This window comes from Artemia franciscana, chromosome 6, assembly GCF_032884065.1.
Source record: "Artemia franciscana chromosome 6, ASM3288406v1, whole genome shotgun sequence".
Classification (NCBI taxonomy): Eukaryota; Metazoa; Arthropoda; class Branchiopoda; order Anostraca; family Artemiidae; genus Artemia; species Artemia franciscana.
The window spans coordinates 23854923-23874624 of NC_088868.1; the positions used below are offsets into that span (position 1 = coordinate 23854923).

Below are 19702 nucleotides of genomic sequence, written 5' to 3' on the forward strand. Positions count from 1 at the left end.
CGATAAACAAATTAACTTTTATGTGATTTGAGAATTAAAGAAAGCTTAGTTTCTTTATTTTCTGATAATTTTGAAAAAAAATTTAAGCCATCTTTCTCTGGAGAGGCTAAGGAGTGCTTTTTTGTTGTTTGTTGATTAAAACAAAAGTCACTTGTACCAACCTCTTTTTAAATTGTATTTTCCAGATAAAGTTTATCTATCACTATTGAAGCTCTTTTTCTACTTTTCAAACAGTTAGTGGTAACGAACTGTAGTAAGGAGCGACCCGCCTCAATAGTAACCGAAACCCTAAAAAATGGAATTTTGATACTAATAGTTACATAAAAAAAATCGCATTTTGATGCTGGTTTTCATCAAGATCAGTTATACCCATCGAAAGTTAAGAGCCTGAGAAAATTTTCCTCATTTTAGAAAATAGGGGGAAACACCCCATAAAAGTCATACAATCTTAACGAAAATCACACCATCAGATTCAGCGTATCGGAAAACCGTATTGTAGAAGTTTCAAGCTTCTATCTACAAAAATGTGGAATTCCGCATTTTTTTTTTGCCAGAAGACAGATCACGGATGCGTGTTTATTGGTTTTTTTGTTTGTTTTTTTGTTGTTGTTTTTCGTTTTTTCCCAGGGGTGATCGTATTGACTGAGGTGTCCTAGAATGTCACGAGAGGGCTCATTCTAACGGAAATTAAAAGTTCTAGTGCCCTTTTTAAGTGACCAAAAAATTGAAGGGCACCTGGGCCCCTATCACGCTCATTTTTTTCCAAAAGTCTGCGGATCAAAATTCTGAGATAGCCATTTTATTCACCATAGTCGATAAACCTAATAACTATGTCTTTAGAGACGACTTACTCCCCCGCAGTCCCTGTGGTAGGGGCTGCAATTTGCAAACTTTGACTTGTGTTTACATATAGTAATGGTTACTGGTAAGTGTACAGATGTTTCCAGGGGGATTTTTTAGTTTAGGGGGGAGGGTTACGTTGGAGGATATTTCAATGGGGAAAGAGAATTTCAATGAAGGGGGCGCAGGATTTTCTAGCATTATTTGAAAAAACAATGAAAAAATAAATATGAAACCAACGCCCCGCTCTTGACGCTAAAGTTTCCTTCTGTTTTAAAAATAGAGTTAAGAGAAAGAGTCAAACTTTAGCGTAAAGAGCAGGGCGTTGAGGAGGAAAAGCCCCTTTCATATACGGAATAATTTCTGTTCGTTTTTAAGTTTTAATGCTGTTCCTTACTTTCATTTAAAAAAACTTGTTTTTTTTTTTTATTTTATCGTTAATGAGATGAATCAAAGTGTTGACTTGCAAACTTCGTTCAAGCTTTTCTCCTTTAACAGTGCGTAAATGCAATTCGAATTTTATCGAGGGTGGTACAATATTCTTCATCTTACATTGCAAAAGATAGTGTTGATCTTTAATGCTTGCGTGTCTCTTAGAGATGTTTTTATAGTTATAAACTTGTTTGGTCACATGGTTCCCATGCATATGACGTAGGTATTTTCGAAGACCACACTGCAACACTTATTTTTTTATTGAACAGTTAGGAAAAATATCCAGAGATTTTGTTATTGTTTTCACCCTCTAATAAAAGAAATTGTCCCTATTGAACTGTTATTTGAACTACTCCTGCTCTTTATCCTTATATAAAGAGACTTTAAAGAATAAAAAGAAGAGCTTATAAAGAATATATAGAGATTATAAAGAGATTATCCTTATCTCTTTTTTACTCTTATATAAAAATCTATATGAAAGAATAGTTGAAAACTGGTAAGATATTGCAGCTTTCTGAAAAAAAAATGTATGTCTTGCACTTTTTATTCGAAAGTGAGGAAGATTCCTCTTGAGGGTCTTTATTTATTGGTCCTATTCGCACAGTTGTATTCACTTCAAAGAGGTATTGGTTGAGACGAGAAATGTTTGGGTACCTCATATTCAATTACTACCACACAGGAGTCGATGTTTTGTGTAACAATACTCTTCCTTTTCTTGTTAAAAGTCTTTGACTGTTATGTATTCGTAGAAAGTTTAAATATCTTTTACAGTCCCATAAAACTATGAAATTTTATATGCTTGGTTTCATCTCAGGCATTATAATGTTAATAAGTAAAAGAGTATATTTGAATGCTCAACTTTTCTTGTGGAATATCTCTTCCTCTGTATTCCTTATTATTTCTGAGTTCTGAGTTCTTTATTTAACAACAAAATTCATAAACAAAAAATTACTTCAAGATAATCTCTCCCATAAGGCTCCATGGCCGGGAAAGAACAGGGGAGAAAAAAAACACCAACACAAAAAAAAATATAAACAAAATCCAAAAACAAAATTGAGTCACCCACCTTAATAATCCCCAAAAATGACAAGTTAGGAAGGGGGTAGCACATGATTTCACCAACTCAATTAATTATCCAACTCAATCCAGAGACATCAACTCCAAGGGAAACCGGAATATAAAAAATAGAGACAAAAAAAAAATTATTTACTAGCTAGAAAATCTCTAACATAATTTTTGAACATAGCAAACGAGATCCTGTTGCAAGCTGTCAGAGGGTTGAAGTCAGACCTCACTGACGGTGTGTTAAGAACAAGTAAATTGTTGAAAGTGCGGAGATGATAAGTCGATTGAACAGAAACAAAAGATATATTGTTACATAGGACAGCAGGAAGATGGCCGTGCAACTGTAAAAAAATGAAAGAAGAATAAGAAAGAAAATAGAGAGATTTCAAATCAAGCAAGGGTTCAAGTGAAAATCGGTTAGTTTCCTGAATAAGAGTCCTTGCTTTATCATAAAGTTTTGAAAGTGGCTTCAGAGACGAGGGAAAAGTTGACATCCAAATAACAGAACAATATGAAACATAAGACTGAACTAGGCTGAAGAACAAGATTCTAAGAATCGACTTGGAAATATGTATTTGAGCTTTCTAGGGATTCCGAGACTCCTGGAGACTTTCATTTTAATTAGGTCAATATGATGCTTGAACGAAAGATTTTTGTCAAGCAAGATGCCTAGGAATCGAACATAACGATCCTTAGGTCTACTAAGAGAACCTCTTGATACATTTATTTCATTTAAGTCAGGGCAAGCCTTTGAGACTCTGGAGAAAATAAGAAAACATGACTTTCCGACATTTAAGGCAAGATAATTTACATCAAACCACTGGATAACTCTTTAAAAAAGGGCTATATTCCTTGAACGAAGATCAGACTCAGTTCTACCAGTTGTGCCAAGAGTACTGTCATCAGCAAAAGCAATAAGTGTATCCGGTAAGGACAAACTCTTGTCACAGTTAGTGACGTATACTGGTTGACAAAGACGACAACAAATGGTTGGTTTTAAATTTTTAACCGCATTAATAAGGTCATTGACGTATATTAAAAAGAGTATCGGCCCAATGACAGATCATTGTGAAACGCCGTTTGGCCTTGTATGACCTCAAATAGTGCTTAGAAATTTTGTAACTTAATTTACCGCAAAGATTTTTAACTAGATGCTATAACGCTCTAATTTGTCAATGCTATTACGGATCAAATCTTGGACTTGTATTTTGGAAATAGGTATTTCGAATCCCGCTATGGACATCAAATTTTTTTGTTTAACAGGGGGTGGGGTCATAGATGGTAAAAAGGGTGTTTGAACCAACTTCATAACGTTGTTTAAGGAGGGGATTGAGCCACTATTATAAAAGCTTGAAATAAGACTATGTAACAGAACATAATTAGGATAAACTTAGGGGGTGAAAAATTATCTAAGCATTAGCTATGGTGTTTCAAATATTTAAAGTAGCCCACTCCCCGTTCTATGCTCTCCTTGGAAAAAAATAATTGACGCTCATTCATAGAATTCCATGAAGCTGTAGAGGTTGCAGGTGGAAGTTCTGATTTAAAAAATAATCGGATTAAATCAAGAACATGCTCTGTTTAAGATAGAAGTCAATTTGCTGATTTTGATTTCAATACAATTGTGGAAAAAAGGAATATATGTAGTATTCTTTTCTTCGTTTTTCTTGTCCGTTTGAATATAAAAAATATGCTCAGTTACATTTTAGTGTGAGTTAAGGCAAAGACCTTTAAAAAGTGTTTACATTTAATAACCAAAACATTTTCTGACATTAATATTTATTTATTTTTTAAAATGCTTATGATGCCGAAAATTTAAAGTCCGATAGTGAAAAATACAATTTATACCAAATGAAGCTAAACAGACTTTGAGTCTTGTTGAACTGCTCGAGGACGGTAAGGCATTTTTCCCTTTTTTTTTATTATTATTGTGTGTAAACTTGGGACAATGATGCAGACATAAAAGAAATCCATACTTATCCGAGAACGAAACCAAATAGGCACTAGTTAATTACGTTTAATTATTTATTTACGTTCATAAAGAAAATAAAAGTATTTTGATTGTAGGGCGTGGTCAGCCGCAACACCAACAAGAATCTCAGAAGGCTGTTTCACCTTGTATTTTACCCCAAGAAGAGTCTTGGGAGAGGCCAGAGTGTTTTGAAAGAGGGAACTGTAAGTCTCCAAGCAAGAGTGGCTCCACCTCACCCGATGAAAAACAGCCTGTTAATACAGTGGTTGTTTTCAACTCGAGTATTGAGAATCAATCCAGACCACCATCTTCAGTGCAATTGTCTTGTCCCAAGCCTGGTATTTCTTTTTTACTTTTTTCGTTAGAGTTCAGTTGAAGGCTGGATGTGTTTGCCATGACTGGCAAGCAGCCAGAATTTTGTTGCTATTCCTTTTTCAGAACAAGATTACTTTTTTTCCTTAGTCTTGTTTCTTGTACTATTTGCTCCTCAATAGATTCACTTGGTCATTGCCTTTCAACCTATCAGGGTTTTTTTTTTTTTTTTTTTTTTTTTTTTTTTTTTTTTTTTTTTTTTTTTTTTTTTTTTTTAGGAACTCATTTTCGGTATTTGGTTATGTATAGAGCGACAGTATATGTAGAGCAACCTTCTTCAACAAATACTGAAATTCTAAAAAATGTAGCTGATAATAATATATGCTTTTTATTCTGATTACAGATATGTAAAACCCATTACGTTTAAAGTTACTCTTTAGAAGTTGCAAAAACTTGTTCAAAAAAAGGGGCAAGTGTCACCATAAAAGGTGTAATCTTGACGAGAACTAACCACGTGAAATTCAGCATGTATGAGGGTCATAAGACAGAGGTTTCTCCTCCTTATCCATTAAAATCCGAAATATTGTTGTTGTTTTTTTCAGGGGGCAGTGGTCATATTAAATCAATGGTTGTAGAATATTAGGAAAGGGCTCATTAGAACCGAAATTTCAAGTTCTATTGTCCTTTTTTAGTAACAAAAGACACAGTTTTATTTTCAGTTTTAGCTAGCCCGAATACGACCAAAATGCTGTCGAGAGAAATTTTGAGATGGACATTTAGATAGAATTTTGAGATTAGATTATTGGATAATCAAATAACTTTATACTATCTCACAGGTTCACGGGCGATATTGCTTCCCAGTGGCGCATTTGTTCATGAACATTTATGCAGAACAAACGTTATTATATGCCATGTGTACAATAATATTATCGATTATGTAGCATTGAGCAGTTGGGCATCACAAATTGAAATGGATGTTATTGAAGCTTTGGTGGCGGGGGGGGAGGAAGCTCAAAACTTATTTATTTGGTTCAGATCTCCAAAGTTTCCATGAGATCTCCTCCAAATGAGTGGCGAATGCGGTGGGTGACAATCTGGATTAAAGATGCACCGTGCTTGCTTAGAGGTTGGCAGGTCTGCTCTTACTGAAGATTAAATAAAAAAAAAACTAGTTTTTTTAACTGAAAATAAGGAGCGACATTAAAATTTAAAACGAACAGAAATTACTCCGTATATGAAATGAGTTGTCCCCTCCGCAATCCCTCGCTCTTTACGCTAAAGTTTTTAATTGTTTTAAAAAGTAGAATTGTGGCAAACAGTCAAACTTTAGCGTAAAGAGCGAGGGATTGCGGAGGGGACAACCCATTTCATATACGGAGTAATTTCTGTTCGTTTTAAATTTTAATGTCGCTCCTTACTTACAGTTAAAAAAACTAGGTTTTTTTTAAATTAATTTCTGAACGTTTTTGAATTAATGCATGTTTGATTTTGGCTCTCCACACATAAATTATTAAAATGAAATTTGCATATTCATTCTTTTTTTTTGGCTAAATGGCTTTCTCTTAGTTTTGATCGGACGATTTTGAGAAACAAGGGGTGCGAAAGGAGGCCTAGCTGCCCTCCAATTTTTCGGTTACTTAAAAAAGGCAACTAGAACTTTTAATTTTTAACGAACTTTTTTATTAGTAAAAAATATATTTTGGGGAAAAAATGAGCGTGGGAGGGGCCTAGATGCCCTTCATTTTTTTTTGTCACTTAAAAAGGGGACTAGAATTTTCCATTTCTGTTAGAATGAGCCCTCTTGCGACATTCTAGGACCACTTGGTCGATACGATGACTCCTGGGAAAAAAAAACAAATAAACACGCACCCGTGATCTGTCTTCTGGCGAAAAATACGAAATTCCACATTTTTGTAGATAGGAGCTTGAAATTTTTGCTACAGGGTTCTCTGATACGCTGAATGCGATGGTGTGATTTTCGAAGATTCTATGACTTTTAGGGGGTGTTTCCCCCTATTTTCCAAGATAAGGCAAATTTTCTCTGGCTCGTAACTTTTGGTGACAAACACTAAATTTGATGAAACTTATATATTTAAAATCAGCATGAAAATTCAATTCTTTTGATGTATCTTTTAGCATCGAAATTCCGTTTTTTAGAGTTTAGTTTACTATTGAGCCGGGTCGCTCCTTACTACAGTTCGTTACCACGAACTGTTTGATACGATAGCTTTAACTAAAAATAACAGTTTTTAGAAAATGAAGATTTGTAATATAAAAAAGTTGGTTGGTGGAAAAAGGGTGAGGGGCTGAGAGTGTCGTAGCCGCGTCACTGTTAAGCTAACTCGCTTAAAGACGAACAGAAATTTAATATGTAAAGGTTTTCTTTTTCAAATGATAATAAAGAGTTGAATGAGAACTTGAAGGGTGATATGGTTCTTATTTGAGTTTACTTTGAACATCAGAATTTCCAGTCCACATGTTTTAAAAGACAATCGATAAATAAAATACTTGCAATAATCAGCTGGTTGTATTTGTTCTACTCTAAAATACTTTCAGGGAAACAGTAGTCAAACTTCAGTGAATAGAAGTGGGGGTTGTGGGGGACAGCAGCTCCCCTCGTATGTAGATTAATTTCAGTTTGTTTTAAGTTTTGAAGTCCTTCTTTACTCTAATTTTGTAAAACTGTTTATTTTATGATTCAGAATCGTATTGCTCTAGCTATAGGCTGATCTGTTTAGTTTCAATTTAGTTTATATTAAAATCACATAGGCTAATATATATATATATATATATATATATATATATATATATATATATATATATATATATATATATATATATATATATATATATATATATATATAACATTATATATATATAACATATATTATAACATATAACATTTTTTGTAATTCTGTACAAAGAAATTACATAAGAAAAATGCAGAACAAGTAAATGAAAGAAAATTTCAGCTATTGAGAAGACGAGGTGTGAATACAACCGTTTCTCCCGATACTTTCACTCAGGCGTCCTATGTGCAAAAAGAAGGAAAATATAAACTCAGATATAGTATACAAAAAGAGATCAAAGACAAAACTTAAATTCGATCGAGCATTGACGCCTAACGTATTAACTTTAGCGGTTTACCAGATTTTGTTGAATGAATTCCGCCAACTTATCTAGTAATCATAAGGGATGTTGATACCCTTACCTCCTTTCCTTCTTCCACAGAGATGGGATCTTTTTTAGACCATACAAAGGGCCTATGTTTTATTTTTTCAGCAAGTTTCGTTTAGATCAGTGTTTCCCAACCGATTTTGGGCCATGTCCAGCCTAGAAATTTGTGAAATCATAATCTACCCCCCTCCCTTGTTATCATATTCAAATTTTGCGTATTCACCTGAGGGAAGATTACAAGGTGATTAACTTAGTACCTTGTTTTATGGTTGCCCTCTTGGCATATCTTATACTATTGTCAAATATTGTCTCTTTTATGCAATGTATAAAGGTCATTACAATGCAGTCATGCATCTTTTTTGCTCTTTAAACGCATATGAATGTGGTGTCGTTCACATTCGAAATAAGAAAAAGTGTTGTTGTTTTGTTTTTTGTTTTTTTCAAAACTGAGATCAAAAGTATAGTTAGCCGAAGTTTGCACGTTCTGCCCATGATTCCATGTCCTAACTAGCCATGGACAAAACATTGCCATGTCCCACTGGTGGGGTTTGTGCCACACGTTTGGAATCACATGTTTATATCTGACGTCCTCCAGTAATTGTTTACGAAAATACTTTTAAACCCGTTCTTCCGCACTCACAAGAAGACTTAATTTGGATTCTGATATTAACAATACCTCTGATTAACTTTGATTGAGATACAACAGTATCTTTTGGTAGATAAACTGATGACTATAGTTTATCCATGATTCCTCCTTCGCCAAGATTAGATTGGTTCCGGACTCTTAGTCTCTCTCACCCCTTTCTCCTCCAAAAAAGTGGATAACATTTATACTTTGAACACATAAAATGCAAGCAAAGAATATTACCCCCCAAAAAATTGAGTAAATAAAGGAGAAATGATATGGAAAACAGGGACGAACACAGGGTAGCCAGGGACCCTTTCCTCTCCCTAAAAAATCCAAGTTTTTCCTAGTTTAGGCACATTTTATATTCCTTTTACGTGTATGGTACACAAGCAATTATAGAACTCCTAAATAAGGAGGAAGAAAAAATCACCAAAGCTACGATAACTCACTAGGAGCAGGTACCCAGAGTACCAGTTTCTTTAAGCGTTGGAATCAGGAGAAAAACTAAAACTAGTAATTAAATGGAAAATAAGAGCTTGTTTGTTTGTTGTTTTTTTTATACATCCTAGAAGGGCTGTCTTTATTACTTTATATTTTTTAGCGGTAGGTGGAATAGCGCCTGCTATAATCCGTTTCGGATCTCATGGTGTTGCTGCCCCAAGAGGACACTACCCTACTCATTATTTGACTCCGAAAAATGAAGATAGGCCACGTTTAAGGTCACCGATTTTAGCATCCGAAAGTGAACAAATCAGATCACAAGCCTCGACTCCAGGGTTGTTAATGGGAAGCCCTCTGACGTCCCCTCCACCGTCACAGCCAATTAATAGTGGTAATGACTCGACGTCTTCTGATGATTCTGTGGAAATTCCAAGTAGCGGGCAGCAGTATTTGCCTAAGCGACTCAGAGACCTTTTCAATAAGGAGAAGTTTAGGAAAATTGTGCCAAAGCTCGAACATTATACTCTATCGGAGGTATTTCCTTTCTGTACTTTTTAAACTATTGTACATACTCTTTAATTAAACATTAAGATTAGCTGGGCAACATTCTGTTTGACAAGCTTGTCCACCATCATGTGAGCACGTACGGCCGTCTTAGCCACTTTTTGGGATCAGTCCACTCTTTAAATAATAAACTCAATCTGCTTGAATGGTAGTCGGGGTTCGGGTAAACTCGTTGAATCGTTTTAGCCTTTAAATTGTTTTAAAGATTTCTGGTCGGAGAAAGCCAAAAGTAGAAGTGGATCCTGAAATGCCGCCATGACCAAAGAACCTTGTGCTTTCCTCTAGTGCTGTCATCTGGATACGAAGGTGTTACTTTTAGCATCACAAGCTTCCTTGATTTTCCCATTTTGTCACGTCTTTCTTCGTCAAACTGTAGTTTTATAAATTTCACGAGTAATATTGATTTAGAAATTGTTACTATTACACACGTCCAAAGCTACAGTATCCTATAAATAAAAAAAATTGATATTATCAAAGAAGAGCTCAAATCCCACAAAAACGTCGTCAGAACGAGAGGAAGAGTGGAATATTTGAATCGTTATTGTGAAAAGCCTTAACCGGGGACTTACAGTACCCTGTCAAAAATGAAGTTTTTCAAAAGAGCAGAGACACCCAGTCTTAAAATGTTCTTTTTTTCGTCCTGGATAAGTTAATACGACAGGTTTGTCAGAAACAGTTCGAGATTTTAGTAGTATCTTGCTGTAGTATGGAACAAATATTGCTTGGCAACGATCTTACCAATTAGATATCTCTCGTGCAGTTTTCCTCTTTTATAATGATGCCATAACTGTTGCGCGGTTTTCGTATGCGTTTTACTCTCCATCCCAAGGAACCAATAGCTAACCTGTATGCTTATCAAACAGTTCGTGGTAACGAACTGTAGTAAGGAGCGACCCGGCTCAATAGTAAACGAAACTCTAACAAAAGAAACTTTGATACAATTAGATAAATTAAAAGAATCATATTTTCATGCTGATTTTAAATATATAAGTTTCATCAAATTTATTTTTACCCATCAATAGTTACGAGCCTGAGAAAAATGCCTTATTTTGGAAAATAGGGGGAACACCCTCTAAAGTCATAGAATCTTAACGAAAATTACACCGTCGTATTCAGCGTATCTTAGAACCCTACTGTAGAAGTTTCAAGCTCCTAAATGTGGAACTTTTTTTGGTATTTTTTTGCCAGAAGACCGATCACGGGTGCGTGTTTATTTGTTTTTTGTTTTTTCTCGAGAGGTGATCATATCGACCCAGTGGTCCTAGAACGTCGCGAGAGGGCTCATTCTAACGGTAATTAAAAGTTCTAGTGCTCTTTTTAAGTTACAAAAAAAATTGGGGGGCACCTAGACCCCCTCCAACGCTCATTTTTTTCCCAAAGTCAACGGATCAAAATTTTGAGATAGCCATTTTGTTCAACATAGTAAGAAACTTAACAAATATGTCTTTTGGGACGACTTACTCCCTCACGGTCCTCAGGGGAGGGGCTGCAAGTTACAAACTTTGACCAGTGTTTACATATAATAATGGTTATTGGGAAGTTTACAGACATTTTCAGGGATTTTTTTGGCTGGGGGTATACGTGGGAAGATTTTTCCATGGAGGAATTTGTTAAGTGGAAACAGAATTTCCATGAAGGGGGCGCAGGATTTTCTATCATTATTTAAGACAAAAAACAATAAAAAAATAAATATGAAAAAGTTTTTTTCAACTGAAAGTAAGGAGCAGCGTTAAAGCTTAAAACGAACAGAAATTATTAGGCATATTAGGGATTCGTCTCCTCCTAATTACTTCGGTCTTTACGCTAAAGTATTTTAGTAATTTTAACTATTTATTCTACGGCCTATGTGATTCAGGGGTCATTCTTAAAGAATCGGAACAAAATTTTGAGCTTTAGTGTAAAGAGCGAGGCATTAAGGAGTGGGCAAACCCCCTCATATGCGTAAAAAAATATACGAGAATAAAAGTTCGTTACATAAGTTAATTCGTAAGTTACGTATATTTTTTACTAATAAAAACGTTCGTAACTAGGCCTTTTTAAGTAACCAGAAGATTGGAGGGTAACTAGGCCTCCTCCCTCACCCCTTTTTTTCTCAAAATCGTCTGGCCAAAACTACCCACGTTTTCTTTACCCACTGATTTTCTATTTCTTGTGTTTATTTGAGAAGCTGCAATTGGCTCCAGGTTACAAAAAATTCTGAAAGAAACTTTATAAATTTCTCTTCCTTTCTTTAGTGGAAAGAATATATACTAAAAACATTTTCATTGTATACTAAATTGTGTAGCTATTTTGCTGTACTTGTCTATGTAAAGCTTTTTGGACTTAAATTACAAATGATCTTTTCATGTTATTTCAGTTAATATTTAAATCGCTTGAAAATTTTTTTTTTCTTTTTTTGCTTACTGCGAGATTTTGTCCATGTATTTACTTGTTTACTTGTTTTATTGTTTCTAAAACCATCATTTGCAGCTTCGTGATTTACCTGATGAACAATACGAAAAATATGGGTTGACCAAGAGCTCAATAGACAAGCTTAGAAAGATGTTGTGTCAAATTAACATAGGTATACCAAATGGAGTGTGTCATCCACCTTCCCAAAACGGTCTTCTTCCGGATCCAATTGAGACAAATCATCTGGGACCACATAGTTTAACTCCTGAGGTAAGCCTTTCACTACCTGCACACAGGGAAGATTCCTCCTTTAAAATAAACCCAAATGGCTCCCATGGTAAAAATCAAGCCTAACTATCAAGATTTGTGCGGTATCACTACTACCGTTTAGTGCAAAAAAAAAAATATAGTAAACTTAAAAAACTACTCTTCGTTGAATTAGGGCAGTGGATTGCTAAAAATCTAAAATTCACTAAAAAAAAATTTGGTCGACATATTTTGGACCTTATTTTTCTAGTGGTTTTGTCATCATTCAGTTACTGATGAAGTAATTTTTCAGGTAGGGTAAATGTTTCCTAATAAGAAGTGTTTCGAAATGGTGTAGCTACTAGACATGTTAGTATGTGCCATGTACTAGGTCATGGTAACCGTAATCTAGTATCTTTTATAAGAGATAAATGTCTGAAGACCCTATTTGAATTTTGACTGGATAGGTTGGATAAAATTCAGGTATGTTCACAAAAGCATAAACTTCGATTTGCTCGTGAAAGACTGAAGTGGTAGTGTTCACAAATAAGAGGAATTGGGAAGTTCCTCTTACTCTAAAAATTTTTGTTCGTTCAATATCTCTAATAACAACAACAAGTGGAATGTGTGTGGATCATTTTTTGATGATCAGTTGAGTGGGAAAGCTCAATATGTAAAGCACGGAAACCCACAGCCTCTCTAACCCAGTGTTAAGAAATGTTAGAAAAAAAATGAGACTTAGCACCAGTCTAGATTACGGTTGGCATCAGTAAAGTGCCCCCCTTTTCGTGGCACTCTGTAAAGATGTATATAACACGGTTCGAGCAATTTGTCATATGATGTAGGGGCCTTAGTCAATTCGCTATGAAACATATTTTCTTTTTAATAAACGTACAAAAGCTAGCTTGTCTATTGATCACCTCAGCGTGACAAGGAAACTGCCAAGGCGTCTTTACACCTAAACGATGGACTTCAGCTCATGAATAACTAGGGAAGAGCAACCAATGGCATTAGTGGCCATTTCTCTGCCTAACGAAAATTTGGGAAGAATAAATATAGAGATATCTCTATTTTATGCATTTCCTCCCAAAAAAAACTGTTAAGTTGAAACACATCCATTAAAGGTTATTTGTGTCATTAAATTTGCATAATTTCACAAAAAGATAATGAATATCCTCCAAAAGGTGGTATTGTTTTATCGGAAATTCCATTATCAAATGCATAATTTTCAGCAACTCGCTGATGGAGTTTTGACCCCCGTCCCTCCCACTCAAATGCGACATTTCGTTTCGTACTTTTCGTTATACATTGAACCAGTCGTCATGAAAATTTTAGGGAAAGTGTTATTGGAATGAAATTTCCGAAATCTGTTCCTATTCTAAGAGCTGCAAAGGATTCGGGGATAGTGTGCAACATTTTGTGCCATTTCCTCCCTGTGGCTCGGCGCGTCAAAACATGGTATCTTGTGAAAATTTCTAGGTTGGCATTTTACGCAGATACAAGAAAGGTCAAAAAGATAACTAGAAAGGTTAAATTATCCCGGCTGATAGTGTAGCCGGTATTACGAGAATAACAAGTAGAGTGTAAAAATAAAACCAATGACGAGTTCTAAAAAGAACTCACCGTAATCATTCATGGCGTCATGGAAATAACGAAAACCTGTAAGATACTGAATATTTTGGAAAGATCTGAAAAAATGGGGTAAAGGAGGAGGGAGCATTGATGCTAAGATTTTTCTCAGCACTTTGCAGCAGGTTTGAAATGACCCAACAAGGAAACAAAAATTTTACAAGGGGCTCCCTTGAAAAAAGACAGACAGTGAGGAAATACACATATATATTGTCTATTAGACCAAAAAGCGTCTAAATCATTTTTGTTTTTAAAAAACGAAGTGAAGGTAAGTAAGAATCCCCTAGCTGGTCTTTATCCATTTGTTGAAATGCAACTAGAGTAAGAATCAACTATCTTCATTGCTTCACAATGTTTTGTTCGTTAATAACCCATTATACAGCCTGAATTACGTAGGCTAATTACTTTCGTGCTCCTTTAATTAACATGAAAATTTGCTAAACTCTTTTTTGTGAGGTCAATTGATTTACTTTCTAACTTGGCATTCATGCAAAACTCCACTTGTCAGTCAATTTTTTTTTTTATTATTATTATTTTTTTTATAGATACCTGGTATAGTACAAATGGAACCAGACATTTCACCTATTCATGAGCCTCTCATTCATCCCCTTGACCAAGAAGGATTGCTTATTTCGGCCGTCTTACCAGACGGAACTCCAGTACAACCATTCCGTTCTCCTCTTCGTCCTCGTACTGTAGCTCTTAATGCAATTAGACCTCCTCCAGCTCGTTTTGGACCCATACCAATGTTTGGAGGTTGTCCTAGGCCTGTGATGAATAGCCGACCTGTTCCTTGGCCGCCGGTGAGTCTTCCCCCACCTCAGAAAGCTGTTGAAACTCCTACCAGAGCCTCCACGAGTGGGTCAGATTTGTCAAGTCCTGGGCAGTCGATGAATAGCAGTCCAGCATTGTCGCCTGCTTCAACCCCTGGGCCAAATTCGATATTGGATAATGATAAAGGTATAATCTTTGATTAAAAAAATAATGCACAATATTCGATTTTGACATCAACATATGAACCTCATCCCTATTCAGGTTTTTTTTTTGAAAATTTTCGTTTTTATATTTAAAACTCAAATATTCCTTGAGACTTGGAAAGTAAAATTTGACATCCTTAGATAAAAAAAAAAAAAAAAAAAAATAAAAAAAAAAAAAAAGGCAACAGACTAACTTTTGACAATGCATGTCTGGATATTTTCTAGGGGGATGGGAAGATAGTAAAACAAACTTAATTAATAATCCGAATAAGAAATACCCAGAAACTTGAAAAAATTTACTTTGACAATACACAATCTTATTAATTTAATCGAAACTCTTTATGACCAAATATTGGATATTTTCCCATTTCTGTTTAGCTTCAGAAAGCCTGAAAAGACCATAATATTTTACATTTTGATCTATTAAATCTTTAGATAAAATGCATTTTCATCTCTTTTGGTTTTTCTTTTTGTAAAAAAGTATTACTTCCTCCATTTCTGTTGGGTTGCAGATGGTTCAGAGAAAAAAAATGTTACCATTCACTTCTGGTGAGGTTTCTCCTACTTCCATCCTCTCTAGTTTCTAGTGCTGATGAATAGTCATAAGTGAATTCTACTAAGCCTAGCATTCATGACTCTCCTCCTTCGCTCCTTTATTTAACCCACCTGAGAAGATTGTGACTAGTATTGAACTTTTCAGGTTAGCTAAATTTAATAACTTTAGGTGGGATCTCCATGTTTCTAATATTCTTAGACGAGCAAATTCCTCATTATCTCTACCTAAGCTCTTAAACAAGTCTTAGTGTCCTTTTTCCTTTGTTTTCCGCGTCTGCGTATCTTAATTTTTTTTTTCTTTTTTTATTAATTAGGGATGAAATTTCAAATAAACTTTAAAAAAGCGCCCGAATCAGTCTAAAACCCTGAAAATCTTTTATTGAGAGTTATTTTTTTACTTCTTTTGCTAGATAAAGATCAGCTAATCTGTTGAAAAAGAGAAGGGTTTGTTTTGTTTAAATTAATTTTCGGTTATTATGACGTGGGGTTCGCTCTTTACTGTGTTGCAGCTGTTGCTACAACCAATATATTCAATAAAATGTGTTGATTAATTGCTGAACGGTTTCGGCTACTTTCATCTATAGTTCTTGTTTATTTTTATGAGCCAGATTTCCTGGCATTATTTAAATACGATCAGAAATTAAAAATATAAAAAACTAGTTTTTTTCAACTGAAAGGAAGGAGCAACATTAAAAATTAAAACGAACAGAAATTACTACATATATGAGGGGGATTGCCCTCCTCAACACCTTGCGCTTTGCGCCAAAGTTTGTATTTTGTTCAATTCTTTGAGAACGGCTCTTTAAACGGTCGTTTAATTGAAACAATAAGAAGCTTTTTTTTAAAGCACTAAAAAACTTTAGCGGTAAGAGTGATGTTCGTTTTAAGTTTTGATGTTGCTCCTTACTTTCAGTTAAAAAACTTCTTTTTTTTTTCAATTGAATTCACCTTCAAATAAAAACACAGACAAAAGGTTGATAACGCTTTGGCAGCACTCAAATTTTCGTCTCCTCTTTCAGTGTTTTTTTTTTTTTTTTAGTCTTCTCTCTTATTTTGCGTTATATTTACTTTGCTTTTATTTGTTTTCTTTCTTTTTTTTTTGAGTTTATGTTTTGTTGCTTAAAGCTGCATACATATTGCAGTATTGACTCGTAATCTTTATCTTATATTAAATGCCATGTCGATTTGATTTTTTCGATACCGATATCGTATTCGATTTTTAAAATTGAATACATATTGCGTGTTGGTTAGTGAATTTGTTATTTACCAATGCTTCATTTGGGAAGAGATTCGCAACTTGATTTTTCTTTGCTTATGTATTACTGTATTATCAAATACAGTTTACCGTATGCCAACGGCTGGGTGTAAACAAAAAAAATAAATAGATGAACATTAAGTTTAAAAGTACACACAAAAAAAAGAGTTGGAATTAATTTGTACCCGAAGAAAATTCAAAAGTGAAAGAGGTAGGCCTATTCCCTATATTGGCAAGGTAATAAGCATATTCAGGATCCTTTGTCTGAAAGGGCGCGGGTTCAAATCCCAGTGTACCCAGTTGTTTAGTTTGGGACGGGGGTCAGTGGAGTGACTCTGTAAGCTTAGCCAGAGTGTACCCAGCTTTAAATGGGTACCTGGAAAAATCCGGGGAAGGTAAACACGAAGGGTGTGCGAAAGCACAGGATGGTTGGCCCCCAGCCCCCCATTGCACTTCCTGGTTGAAGGGCCAAGAGACGGGGATCAGCACCGCCGGTAGGGACTATAAAGTCTAATGCCATATCCTTTACCTTTTTTAATAAGCAAATTATGTTAGGTTTTCATCGTTCTCTTATTCGATTTTCTTGATGCATTTGCTTTAGCAGTTTTCTTCTGTGTTTTTCTTTCCTTTGTGATATTCCAGTTCTCCTGTATACATAGTGGGCTGAAAATAAATCGATATTTCTATTTACTTGAGTTGAGGGGGCACATGTCCGTAATTGTCCAATATCCACGAAGAATGGTGAAAACCCACACAGTATTCATCGAATACCCGGAGGCAGGCAGTTCTAGGTTTCACAAATTGAAACATCAAACGAAACTTGGATTGGAATAACTCTGTCCTTGTGAAAAGAATGCTCCGTTAAATGAAAATGTTAATATAATAGCAACGAAAAAAAAATAAAACAACTAAATGAACTATGATACCAACTAGGGTTTATTAGAGCGAAATCCGTAATTTATGTGGGGCTTTAATTAAAACGAAATGAAAATACAAAAATGGTTAATATTTAATTTAAAACTATAGTGGGCTTTGAGGGAGTGTGAGTACGTCGGCTTTGCAATTGAAAGTCTTTATCAGCTAAAAAAAGAAAAGAATAAGAAGTAGATTAAATGGTTAGAAAATACTATAAAATAACATAAAAAGATATTTATATAGCTTTTGTGGTTTTCTTTTTACCTTCATATGGTGTTCTTTTTTTCTAACACTTTCAATATATTTTCTTCTTTCAAATCTTCTATTTGTGTATCTGTAATCTGTATTTATGACATTATATTTGCAGTGTCTTTCGCTTTGGTGTAAAAAAAAAAGATTGAAAATAACTTGAAGCAAACGGAAATTAACAGAAACTAGAGCTTCCCCAATCTCTTCCCCTGAAATTCTTCTGAACGCTTTCTCTTTACTGAAAAGTACATATATTTTAAATGGTAATTACTAGTTCGTTTTTTTGTTTTGTTTTTTCGTTTTTAGTGACAGTTCCGGTACGAGTTTTTCATTATATAAGTTTTTTAGTGGAATATCTATATCCTTCTCTGTAAATAGTAGTATTTTTGCTTATTTATGCATTGTAAGGTAAGTCCTAAACCCGTTGGCTTGGTGCTGTTTGACGTCAAATGATCTACTTCCGCCATTTCTATCTCGGTATGCTCTTTCTTATATATATTTTTTTTTTAGCTCCTGAAAGGCAGGCTGCTCCTAACCCTATAACCTCGGCCCCTAGTCAGTTGGGTGGAACCACACGCCAAGCCTCAAGAGGAATCCCTCCAATACCGGTTCAGGGCCGGCTCGCAGGCATAATACCCGTTTCTGTCAATACGTCTTCTTATCCAAAAATTCGGACGATTAACCGTCGAGAAAGTGGAATGCGAGCAAACCCTGTGCATCAAAAACAACCTATGTGCTTTGTACAGTTTTATCCTATGCCAGGTGTTGAACCTGTTTCCAGCTCCTTGCAATACTTACTGCCATCATATCCAGTTCAAAGCGACCATCAGTCTTATTTACCGATATTAAACCCTCCGCCGTTTTATCAAAGTATTATGCCTGTGCCTAGTACTATAGTGCCACTTGTGAATAGCCAAAATGGTTACACTCCTGAAGTTGCATATGCAGTGCCCCCACCGGCCGTCGCTCTGCCGAAGGAGAGTACTCCACCTGAGCAAACTACGACGCCACCTGTGATCTCTTGCTACAATTGTGGTCAACCTGGGCATAGAGGGCAAGACTGTGGGGAGGCTACTTTTGATGATATTGCCAGTCAAAGTAGAAGTTAAGACTTAAATAACTTAAAAAGATTATCTTCGACCCATCCCATCACTACAGTAGAGCCTATTGATTTGTTTTTTACGATATGTTTGAACCAAATGATGGGTGTAATCTTTTGGATGGAGCGATTTATCTGTTGTTTAAAATTCAATATTTTACCATCGAGAGCTTGTAAGAAAATATGTAGTTTGGTATTAGCAGCGAACAGTTTTCCGACTATTGACTGCTACACCCAGTATTTAATTTCATTAGTTTTTTAATCTGGCAAGATCGGTTATGTTTACTAAATTGGCAACTGTTCACAACACCTATATACCTTATTCCCACCTACATCAGCTCAAATTTTGTAATTAAGCTTACAAGGCTGGCCATATTGCTTAAAACTGGGTTTGTATTACTTATTAAAGACAGATGGAGATTCACCCTTATTTTATTTTGGCTGTGTCTTGCTAATGTTTTTTCGTTTCTTTTTCTTTTTTTACTGAGAATACGCATTTTGTTTTTGTTTAGTCATTCAACTATTAAAAAAAAATTGAAGAAAAAATACATAAGCAACTGTTGAATAAAACTAAACATGAATATTGTTGAAATAGATTCTAAATAAAAACTATGTATAATTTATCATGATTTTTGAATCTATAAAAGAAAGAAAATACGTCACTATAATATTTTGTTATTATTCAAAATATTTTTGATTGAATTTTCTTGACTTAGATTTTATGTTCCTACTTAAAAACTTTATGCATTTAGGGTTCAATTATTTAACTGCAACAAAGTCCCAGGAATTTTGTCGCATATAAAACTCGATTTTAACGAGACGGTATCCCTCTCACGTCCCTCTGCCTTCACTTGGTCATATTTTTACTAGATACGTGACTTTTTTATGGAAAATAAATGGTAAAACAATTTTTTGATTTGGGGAGGGTGTGGATTCCCGTCCCCTATTGGAAAAG

At 35.0% G+C, this 19702-nt stretch overlaps 1 protein-coding gene across 2 annotated transcripts in view; it reads left to right on the plus strand.

Moving 5' to 3' along the window:
* Positions 1-19272, plus strand: part of LOC136028218 (zinc finger CCHC domain-containing protein 2-like) — a 42421-nt gene extending 23149 nt beyond the window's left edge. Inside the window, exons 5-9 of one of the 2 annotated variants that reach the window (XM_065705935.1) lie at positions 4405-4647; positions 9028-9401; positions 11901-12092; positions 14243-14657; positions 18159-19272. In XM_065705935.1, coding sequence (XP_065562007.1) covers positions 4405-4647; positions 9028-9401; positions 11901-12092; positions 14243-14657; positions 18159-18757 — 1823 coding nt within the window. In that variant the 3' untranslated portion in view covers positions 18758-19272. The remainder of the gene's footprint in view (positions 1-4404; positions 4648-9027; positions 9402-11900; positions 12093-14242; positions 14658-18158) is intronic. The other variant, XM_065705936.1, reaches the window with a different exon arrangement.
* Positions 19273-19702: the final 430 nt, after the last annotated feature.